Below are 8,881 nucleotides of genomic sequence, written 5' to 3'. Positions count from 1 at the left end.
TCCAGCGGATCATCCGGTTATCCCTCCAGCAGATCATCCGGTTATCCCTCCAGCGGATCATCCGGCTATCCCTCCAGCGGATCATCCGGTTATCCCTCCAGCAGATCATCCGGTTATCCCTCCAGCGGATCATCCGGCTATCCCTCCAGCGGATCATCCGGTTATCCCTCCAGCAGATCATCCGGTTATCCCTCCAGCGGATCATCCGGCTATCCCTCCAGCGGATCATCCGGTTATCCCTCCAGCAGATCATCCGGTTATCCCTCCAGCGGATCATCAGGTTATCCTTCAAGCGGACTTCCCGGTTACCCATCGAGAGGCAGTTCTGGTTATCCAACAAGATCTGGATATCCAAGCAGTAATAGCGAACAAACTGTTAGACGAACTGACGCTAGTACTGTAAATGCTGCCTATCCAAGCTATCCAAGCTATCCATCAGTATATCCGGAAAGAAATCCATCTCGCAGTAATTATCCGTCTCAAAATGCAGGATATCCTTCTTCAGGGTATCCAGCATATAATAATCAACAACGTCCTCCGTATGCAAATCAAGGTTATCCACAAAATTATCCACAAGGACGTTATCAAGAAGGATATTATCCAGGTCAAAATTATATGACCACCACCAAACGTCCTGGTATTCGAGATCAACTGACGAATTTAGCGCGAAACGTGGCAGAAAGGGTGCTAACGCAAACGATAGTAGATCGTGTCACTGGAAGACATTAATAAAGCTGATAATACTACAATCTTATTTTCTGTAAAATCTGCATAAGGATGTTCCAAAATATAGCACTTTTTTGCCATTAAATTATTGGATAATAGATTGCTATGATTGTAAAATAAATGTATGCCAAATATGTACTCTCTTTCTTTTATTTCTTCAGACCTTAAGTTGAAAACGCTTGTATAATGTTCTAATTTAGAGAAAAAAGAAAAGTACGAAGAATATAGGAAAAATAAAGATCATAATAAGCAACAACAAAGGGCGATGATTTTGCGCCGATAATGAGTATCGATATCTCGCATTCGTGCTTTAAGCTTACGATACGAACACGAACACGTGACCGCGTTAGTGCGCAGGGGCGGCCGATGATGGATGTCGATGTTATGAACGTAGTGTTTCCACGACAAAATTTTCACGTGACAACTCGAAGGAACGCGCGGGAAGTTAACGATATGATGTTGTGAGACGACGATCCTACAAAATCTTGACAAAAGCGCGACAAAAGACTTCTTCGTGAACACCCGTTATCCTGCGTACCGCCGAAATGCCGAGCAAGGAAGAGGAGAACTTTTGCAAGAAAATGGCAAAAGCCACCAGAGGAATACACGCAATCAGCGATGCTCTAGTGAACGCGAAATTGGCATTCGGTAAGAACCACAGGATACCGCGAAGGGTTTTCAAAATGTTATAAATATTGGGGTTCTAATTTGGATGTCGGTATAAATTGTGCATACGTGATTGCACACTGCTAAGACAAAGATTTTTTCACAAGATGACAAAAGCATCATAAACATGAGTTTTATATCTTATTCTAGCTTTTCTGTTTCTATATGTTGGGTGTAAATTTCAGCAATTATTATTTGTTATTTTTTAAAATCTTTGACTTGGCAAATGTGTTGACAGTATATAAATAATAAAAATCTGGTGATTTAACATTAAGTGCTTATATAAATGCTCTAAATATTATATAAATTTGTGTTTACACATGCATTTGTTACAGCGTAGAAATTATTCTTTAGGTTGCATTATTAGGTTGCATATTAATCGTTACACTAGTGCAATGACTATAATTCTAGCTTTGTATTGTAGTTTTATGTACTCCAATTAGGGTTTCTCGATAATTCTGTATGGGGTGATGGGCTTCTGGTTTTCTACGAGATCTTCCGCTACTTAGAGGGTGCAATGATTAGATTAAGAAACACCAAAATTGGATTACTTCCACTCAGTGAGCTTCAACGTACAGAAGCTTTTGAGCGAGATCTTGATCATTACTTGGGGAAAGGGTGGAGAAAGAACTATAGTCCTAGGTATACATTATGTATAATAGAATACATATATAATGTTACAATGAAAGTTCTGCCACTTGTTTTCTTCCACTTATAATACAATAATACAAATGTCAGTCTTTTACAATAGTAATTTGGTAATAATTTAATTATTATAAAAAAATGTTTTCAAATGTAATTTTTCACAAATGTTTTAGGGATAGTGTCACCAAATATCTGATGCGTTTGAGAGAAGTAGAAGATACGGATCCTACTCTACTAATGGCGTACATTTATCATCTTTACATGGGTCTCCTTAGTGGCGGTATTATTCTGCGCAAAAAACGGCAACTCATGCAAAAGATCTCGCTTTTTAAATCACCACCACCGAGTGATGGTAACAATGTTACAGACTTTGGACAAAACAGTATATTTCAATTGAAGAGGGACTTACGCGAATCTATGAATAGAATCGCGGAGACATTGGATGAGGACACGAAAAATAAACTTATCGAAGAAAGTAAAATAGTCTTTGACTTGAATAACGAAATTATCAGAAGTGTGCAGACTGGCAGTCATGTCTTTGAAAAATTACTCTATTTTATCGGTCAAATTGTGTTAATCCTCTGTGTCCTGATAATAGTCCTCAATATTCTCTTCAAATACATTATACGTTAATAGATGTTACTTTGATTAATGCTAATTTAACGTCGATTCGGTAAAAAAAAAAAAAAAGAAAAAGAAAAGAAAGATTATAACAATTTCAGCAAGAAAGTGCTGATATCAAAACCAAAATGTACAATATATTATTTATGCGCTGTAATTGTCTTTCTATAGTTATAAATGGATTACCACCATTATTTGTATGACATGATTTAAGAATAACCTGTTTCTTAAAGTTTATCATATCGAAAATACTAAATTATAAAGATTTGGTTAAAAAGCAACAAAACACAAATTTGAATTCAGCAGGTTATTGAGATTTATTTATACTTGGTATAGGACGAAGAAAAATTTGTGCCCCGTGTACATTAATCAGTTTCAAAGAAAAATTAATTTTCTGTGAAACTGATGCACTATCATCCAGCTCTTAATAGACTGCTAAATTGAAACTTTATTTTGTTTCAAATTTAAAAGTATAAAATACTTTTAAAATCTTATTTACGCGACATACGGCTTCTTTTCTCTGTAATCAGTTTTCATATAACGGTAAATTCAAAGCATATGAATTTCCACTAAATTTATCATCACGTTATAGGATAGAGAGGCTTATGTTCGGATAATATATATATATAGTATGTATATAGTAAGATAAATATATACAAGAGAGATCAAAAATTGAAACAAATTCAAATTTAAATCAATATTAGAAGGATATTGAATAATATAAATGATAATTAGAAATAATAACACGTTTTAAACGTGCAATAACTTTTCGTAATCTGCAGAGATCGAAAGTTCCTGCTCTCCTAGAGATTAATATATCTATACTTCTGGTAATCCATTCTTCCGAATTATTATATACATAATGACTCTAGAGTTTTCAGTATTTCTTGTCTATCAAATTTAAAATTCTTCCAACTCTCTAAATAAAAATCAGCAGCAGAAAGATCTTGATAATCCATGTAATTCTTCGTTAAAAGCGGTGAATCGTCGTGTTCTACATTTATAAAAGGAAGCGATGAAACGGTTGTAAAATCCTTTTGTAATTTGCGTGCAGCTTCTCCAAACAGTAACGCCTTAATATTTCCCTCTGGTAGGCTTTTCTTGCGACAGTCTGGATGAAAAAAATTTTCATGCAGTACTAATAATAATATCGGAGATTGTTATTGAAATATACATATATATTAGAAGGTAAGCATATTTATATGACTTAGATTATCGTTAAAATGTATTATTTATAACATATATTCTTCTAAGTGCGGAATATTAAGCTATAAATAGAAGAGAGATCATCTTTAACTAGTAAGTTTACCTTTTACTTCTTCCCAAGATTGAGCTTTGTAATTGAAATCATTGTACTTGATTGACTGGATCGCAGGATCGATTAGAAATGAGCATGGCTGAGCAGGGCTGTCTATCAAATGTCTAGCGAGACCCTGTGATTGAGTTTCTTCGTGATCTCCAAATAGATTCCGTTTAAAGGCTGCTTTCGATACAGCGTCTTTCTTATTGTCACTTGTACCACGACGATTGCGAGCCGGAGAGATGTTCGATTGACGGTTGATCTTAAAATCTGGAACTTCACTCTGTAAATGGAGCGAGAATTAGTTTATAGAACATAAAAAGAGAGAAATAAAGATACAAGATGTGAAGGCCTACTTGTGGTGGGCAAGTGGAAAAATTATGGAAAAGTATCTGCTGTCGTTTGCTCTTCGAAACCGTCTCGACTTCTCCCAACGATTTATGCCTTTGTCTTCGGACGGTCATAATGGCATTTTTTTCACGTTGCTGTTTCTCTTGAATCCACCGCTTCACCCGTCTGGATGAAAGAGCGATATTAAAATACATATGTAACACAATTTTTCAATAAATATATGGGTTTTATAGATAATTATTAGAGAGATTAATTACTTACTTGACAAAAGGTACAACCATAAAAAACGCGTTTGGTCCAACGCCAATTTTCACTTTAGGAGTCATATCTTTCTTAGTATTGGGCAAATCTACCACAGAAAACCACTCGACATTTTTTATTTCTTTCCGCGTTTTCGGTTGGAACTTTGTATCTTTTTGCACACCCGAGATAATGTACAGTCTCACTACTTGATCATTTATTATAGATTCAATATATTCGTTTTTATCTATCAAATTAGATATATCAAAACCAGTTTCTTCCAGCACTTCTCGAATGGCGCAAAGAAAAGGCTCCTCATCCTCATTTACTTTTCCTTTGGGAAAACTCCAGCTGTTCTTTGCCCAGTAGCTCTGCACCAACAGCACCTTGGTCATGTCCTCATTTAGCACAATCGCTCCAAATGTTGGCACATTCTGCTTGTATTCTCTCCATTGGTCGAGAACAGCATCAATATGCTGCAGATGTGGCTTCAAAAAAGGTATGTGCTGGAATATATGGGTGGCAAATTCCTTCATGTTACATGATCTTAATTTAGGATTCTCCTCTGTGCAGTAGAAGTCAAGGTAAAACCAATGTGCCAATTCAATTTGGAAGCAAATTCGCACCAAGTCTTTCCTTTCTTCCTCAGGGACATTAATGATAAATCGACTGCAAAGAACAAGTTTAAATATGATATGTTATAAATTCTGATTATACTCTGAAAAAATACATGTGATTCAATTGTGTAAATGTTCTCTCCATTAAGCATTAATATTGTTATAATCTAATATTGTGTAGAAACTAACCTGCTGAGATCGTCAAGGATATCGGATGGAATCGTGTGTTCCATTATTCCAATGGATCTTATTCTTTAATTAATTTATATCGATATTTTTGACACGTTATTATGCAAGGATAAGAACAAAAAGTGTGACATTATTGTACAAGAAATTGATCCCAAATGCAGGCATGAAATTGAAAACAAAAAATTAATATATGGCAAAAATGTCATAAAAATATTAAAATTTTTTAAACCTAACAATATATAACATATACTAATTATAATAATTTAAATGACTAATATAATTACAATGATTTGTCTTTGACAGTTACACACTCACGATCAGATGTATATTTCGATTAAAATTACTTTAAAACAGATATTGTATACGATCTGTACACTTCCTCAAAGAATGTTTTGCACGAAAGATATACATTAAAATGTTATAAATTTCGCTTTATTGTAATAAAGAACTATTTAATTAAGTCATGTTATCCGCACATGATCCTAACCACCAGCACTAATCACAGGAGCCATGTTGCTTTCAATTTATGTACAGCGAAATTTGTGTATGTGTTTTTTATATTGTTTTCTATTTATTTGCAGTTCGCAAGCGTGCAAAAAAACGAAGCATGAGTATACAGTACAAAATAACACATGACTTTCGCGATTGGTTAAAGGCTTTCTAAAAATGCCAAAACAGTCACGCACACACAGTCGTGTACTCCACGCTTATTTTAATTTTAATCAATAAAAATGATAATTTTGATGTTGCAATGATGATTTATGTATGCATCGTACAAATGAGAAATATTTGCAATCTATAAATATTACAACATAAATATATCAATAAATATTTACAATCTTAAAGGCTTGTATTTATCAAAATATAATAAGATTTATTTCGTTTATTTATTTCGTATACCTATTGCATTGCAAAAATATTTTCTTTTTATAACAATTATTACTAGACTCTGTTAGAAATAATGCTACAAGAGCTTTTTCTTCGCTCAAGGAAACAAAGTTGGTAAAGTTGTGAAATATTATTTATTGTGCGTTTGACAAAATAGAAAAATTTCTGCTAGCTAACTAGTCCTAATAGTTGTTGCAGTATAGCTTCTGTATCACTATCATCATTGTTCTCCAGCAACAAATCCCAATCACTTACATTGTCCAAATCACACTCTGTTTCTGAATCATCTATACCTATAATTATAAATGGTAGAGAAATTATTTTCAAGAAGGTTATACAAGTCTTCTTGAAATTATTATATATATTACAGTTTCTTATTTCTTACTTGGTGTAAAGATCCAGCCACGTTTTTGTCTAACTTCCTCAGAGCAGGCTATATGTATATTTTTACATAAATCTCCAAAATTTTCCATAAACCACTTAATATCAGTCTTTCTTCTAATATCACTTATTATCCACACTGGCTTACCCCTTGCTGTGAAGAATATTTATTTAAACACACATTTTTGTATAAAACTTTTTTTTCTATAAATCTTATATATACAAACATTATATACATATTCTAACTGTTTAATATGAAGAGTTTGCTGTACCATTATACATATCAATAGCAGCACGACAAAAGTAGCCATAATCTTTCTTTCGCATATCTTCTCCCCACTTAACCATATCAAGTCGATATTTTTCCTTGTATTCTCCATGTCCCAGTAATTGGTTGATATCAAGATTCAAAGATTTTGCCCAGTGCGTTTTTATAGGCCCTGATAATCGTATAATTACACTCCTTTGCGAACCAATTCTGAAATTGATATAGATTGTACTTAAAATATTATTTTTATCTTTCTGCGCTAACAAACAATTGATTCTATAATTAAAAACTAGGAAATACACTTTTAATATGATTTGATTTTATCATTACCTTTTTAAAGTACTTTGCCTTAATAACTTAATATTAAATTTTTATGTGGAATAGTGTGTATCTCTACATTATTATTGATTACAAAATACTGGAGATGGACAATACCTTTTATGCAAATTATCAGTGATATAATCCTTTCCGGACTTTCTCTTGCCGCTAAACAATAGAATTCTCTTCGGTTTCGTCGAATTATTTATCTCGAATTTCGTGGAAAAATCGCATGTGTCTAGTTTAACCTGTTCCGCGGCCATATTGATATAATATAACTGTATAATTTTATACAGTTCCTAAACCATCAAGTATACAAAACGATGAAAAATATATAAAACCCGCGATATTTTGAGCTATTCTGTTATTTTATATCTACAAAATTTTCATTTTGAATTATCTCATATGTATACTTTTTCTAGATTGTATCGTACAAGAATATAAAACTCGGAAATTATAGAGATGTAGGATAAGATTTTGGATTTTTTTTACGAGAGCAAGTTTTTAAAATTTATTTTAATAAAATCATTATAGTTTACATAATGTATTTATGTCTGTTTTTTAGCTTCACGAAGAGCTTTTCGCTGCTCTGCCCTCTTTATTTGAGCCTTCGGTTTAAGATTATGCTTCTTGGCAAAGCGCTGATTCCTCAGGAATTTCAAATCCATCTGAAAAATGAACATAAAAGATACATATATAATTTTAAAAGCAAAATTGCAACAAGATCTCAAATTACATTAATTATCGATAACATGTACTATTTGTATTTTTTACTAAGTAATGTTTTATACAATATTTTAGATAATTCTAATTTGATTAAATAGTATAGGAAATAGAAAACATTTAAGTATATATAAGGGCACAATAAAACATTTCAATATAAAACTTACACCAAGTGTGGATTCGTGTCTGTACCTCTTAGGCTTCTTGATGCCATTACGATGAGCTTTACGATCTATAAAAAAATACAAATTAATAAAAACAATTAATAAAAACTTGTTCAATTTGTGAAATATATATTTCATTGTATTTAATGTCATCACCAGAATATTTAAAAATTATACATATCTTGGTTAGGATATTTCAATATTTAGAAACGTAATTTTTATAATTAACTGTAAGATTGTATACTTACTCTGATTGTGATTTGTGTGATTCTTTGACTTGGCCATTTTCTGGATTTATTTCTTTCTATCTGTAAGAATAATCGATTATTTAAAAAAAAGATTATACTATAAATCAGCTATTGAGGTTAAGTAAGTCGTGAAAGAAACTATCATTTCTCTACAGGGTTTTATATATATTCTAATCATGAGAAAATATAAAGAATTAACTATTATAATCAATAGAAAAGTCGCGATTCTTTGAACATGTCTTTATTTGACCAGATTAAATAGATATTTGGATAAAAAATTGTAAAACCTCGAGAAACCGTACACAAGCTTTCAGAAACGGAAGCGGGAAGAATATAGAGAAGTACCAAACACGTGTTATGACGTCAGCGCCACAAATATTCTTCGCAATCTCTCTTTTACAACTTGAATAAAATTACATGCCAAAAAATAATATAAATAGATATTAATTATTATAGATATATTTAGAAAAAGAATATTATTCCAAATTCTTTATAAGAAAAGACACATAAAAAGTATGTTTATCTATATTATAATA

At 32.3% G+C, this 8,881-nt stretch overlaps 5 protein-coding genes across 6 annotated transcripts in view; 2 read left to right on the top strand and 3 right to left on the bottom strand.

Annotated features, from left to right (window-relative positions):
* Positions 1–862, top strand: part of LOC115237903 (uncharacterized protein DDB_G0284671-like) — a 19,989-nt gene extending 19,127 nt beyond the window's left edge. Inside the window, exon 7 of the mRNA XM_029811272.1 lies at positions 33–862. Coding sequence (XP_029667132.1) covers positions 33–729 — 697 coding nt within the window. The 3' untranslated portion in view covers positions 730–862. The remainder of the gene's footprint in view (positions 1–32) is intronic.
* Positions 863–1,049: 187 nt separating this feature from the next.
* On the top strand, positions 1,050–2,750 carry LOC115237904. The gene is made up of 3 exons (XM_029811273.1): positions 1,050–1,374; positions 1,836–2,034; positions 2,211–2,750. Exons 1-3 carry the CDS (start codon positions 1,272–1,274, stop codon positions 2,668–2,670), a joined length of 762 nt encoding a protein of 253 aa, XP_029667133.1. The 5' UTR covers positions 1,050–1,271; the 3' UTR covers positions 2,671–2,750.
* The window catches only part of LOC115237967, an 11,820-nt gene continuing 5,650 nt past the window's right edge, over positions 2,712–8,881 (bottom strand). The window contains exons 11-22 of the mRNA XM_029811398.1: positions 8,101–8,165; positions 7,819–7,878; positions 7,328–7,509; positions 6,897–7,102; positions 6,629–6,778; positions 6,421–6,536; positions 5,640–5,665; positions 5,356–5,418; positions 4,571–5,218; positions 4,315–4,474; positions 3,968–4,241; positions 2,712–3,769 (exon numbers count right to left, since the gene is read on the bottom strand). Coding sequence (XP_029667258.1) covers positions 3,510–3,769; positions 3,968–4,241; positions 4,315–4,474; positions 4,571–5,218; positions 5,356–5,418; positions 5,640–5,665; positions 6,421–6,536; positions 6,629–6,778; positions 6,897–7,102; positions 7,328–7,509; positions 7,819–7,878; positions 8,101–8,165 — 2,210 coding nt within the window. The 3' untranslated portion in view covers positions 2,712–3,509. The remainder of the gene's footprint in view (positions 3,770–3,967; positions 4,242–4,314; positions 4,475–4,570; positions 5,219–5,355; positions 5,419–5,639; positions 5,666–6,420; positions 6,537–6,628; positions 6,779–6,896; positions 7,103–7,327; positions 7,510–7,818; positions 7,879–8,100; positions 8,166–8,881) is intronic.
* Positions 6,359–7,517, bottom strand: LOC115237906 (probable phosphomevalonate kinase). The gene is made up of 4 exons (XM_029811276.1): positions 7,328–7,517; positions 6,897–7,102; positions 6,629–6,778; positions 6,359–6,536 (listed from the first exon to the last, which is right to left on the bottom strand). The coding sequence occupies exons 1-4, from the start codon at positions 7,471–7,473 to the stop codon at positions 6,412–6,414; spliced, it is 627 nt and encodes a 208-aa protein (XP_029667136.1). The 5' UTR covers positions 7,474–7,517; the 3' UTR covers positions 6,359–6,411.
* LOC115237907 (60S ribosomal protein L29-1) lies at positions 7,718–8,742 on the bottom strand. Of its 2 annotated transcripts, none has more exons than XM_029811277.1 (4): positions 8,633–8,742; positions 8,346–8,405; positions 8,101–8,165; positions 7,718–7,878 (listed from the first exon to the last, which is right to left on the bottom strand). In XM_029811277.1, exons 2-4 carry the CDS (start codon positions 8,380–8,382, stop codon positions 7,759–7,761), a joined length of 222 nt encoding a protein of 73 aa, XP_029667137.1. In that variant the 5' UTR covers positions 8,383–8,405; positions 8,633–8,742; the 3' UTR covers positions 7,718–7,758. The 2 variants fall into 2 exon arrangements, with proteins under 2 accessions (XP_029667137.1, XP_029667138.1); XM_029811278.1 differs by having other exon boundaries at positions 8,648–8,736.

Source organism: Formica exsecta, unplaced genomic scaffold (genome assembly GCF_003651465.1).
Source record: "Formica exsecta isolate Colony F162 unplaced genomic scaffold, ASM365146v1 scaffold314, whole genome shotgun sequence".
In the NCBI taxonomy this organism is placed as follows: Eukaryota; Metazoa; Arthropoda; class Insecta; order Hymenoptera; family Formicidae; genus Formica; species Formica exsecta.
The sequence above is the reverse complement of the archived record's forward strand: the minus strand, read 5'-3'. Positions and strand labels throughout refer to the sequence as shown.

What these genes read in the sequence shown, in the direction of transcription:
- LOC115237906 (XM_029811276.1), bottom strand. Translation starts at nt 7,473, where the DNA reads ATGGCCGCGGAACAGGTTAAACTAGACACATGCGATTTTTCCACGAAA. An exon ending in ACTGATAATTTGCATAAAAG is followed by an intron (nt 7,103 to 7,327) that starts GTATTGTCCATC and finishes TATCAATTTCAG; the next exon opens with AATTGGTTCGCAAAGGAGTG. An exon ending in TGGCTGGATCTTTACACCAA is followed by an intron (nt 6,537 to 6,628) that starts GTAAGAAATAAG and finishes TTATAATTATAG; the next exon opens with GTATAGATGATTCAGAAACA.
- LOC115237907 (XM_029811277.1), bottom strand. Translation starts at nt 8,382, where the DNA reads ATGGCCAAGTCAAAGAATCACACAAATCACAATCAGA. An exon ending in TCACACAAATCACAATCAGA is followed by an intron (nt 8,166 to 8,345) that starts GTAAGTATACAA and finishes ATTTTTTTATAG; the next exon opens with ATCGTAAAGCTCATCGTAAT. An exon ending in GACACGAATCCACACTTGGT is followed by an intron (nt 7,879 to 8,100) that starts GTAAGTTTTATA and finishes TTCATTTTTCAG; the next exon opens with ATGGATTTGAAATTCCTGAG.
- LOC115237904 (XM_029811273.1), top strand. Translation starts at nt 1,272, where the DNA reads ATGCCGAGCAAGGAAGAGGAGAACTTTTGCAAGAAAATGGCAAAAGCC. An exon ending in GAACGCGAAATTGGCATTCG is followed by an intron (nt 1,375 to 1,835) that starts GTAAGAACCACA and finishes TACTCCAATTAG; the next exon opens with GGTTTCTCGATAATTCTGTA. An exon ending in AGAAAGAACTATAGTCCTAG is followed by an intron (nt 2,035 to 2,210) that starts GTATACATTATG and finishes CAAATGTTTTAG; the next exon opens with GGATAGTGTCACCAAATATC.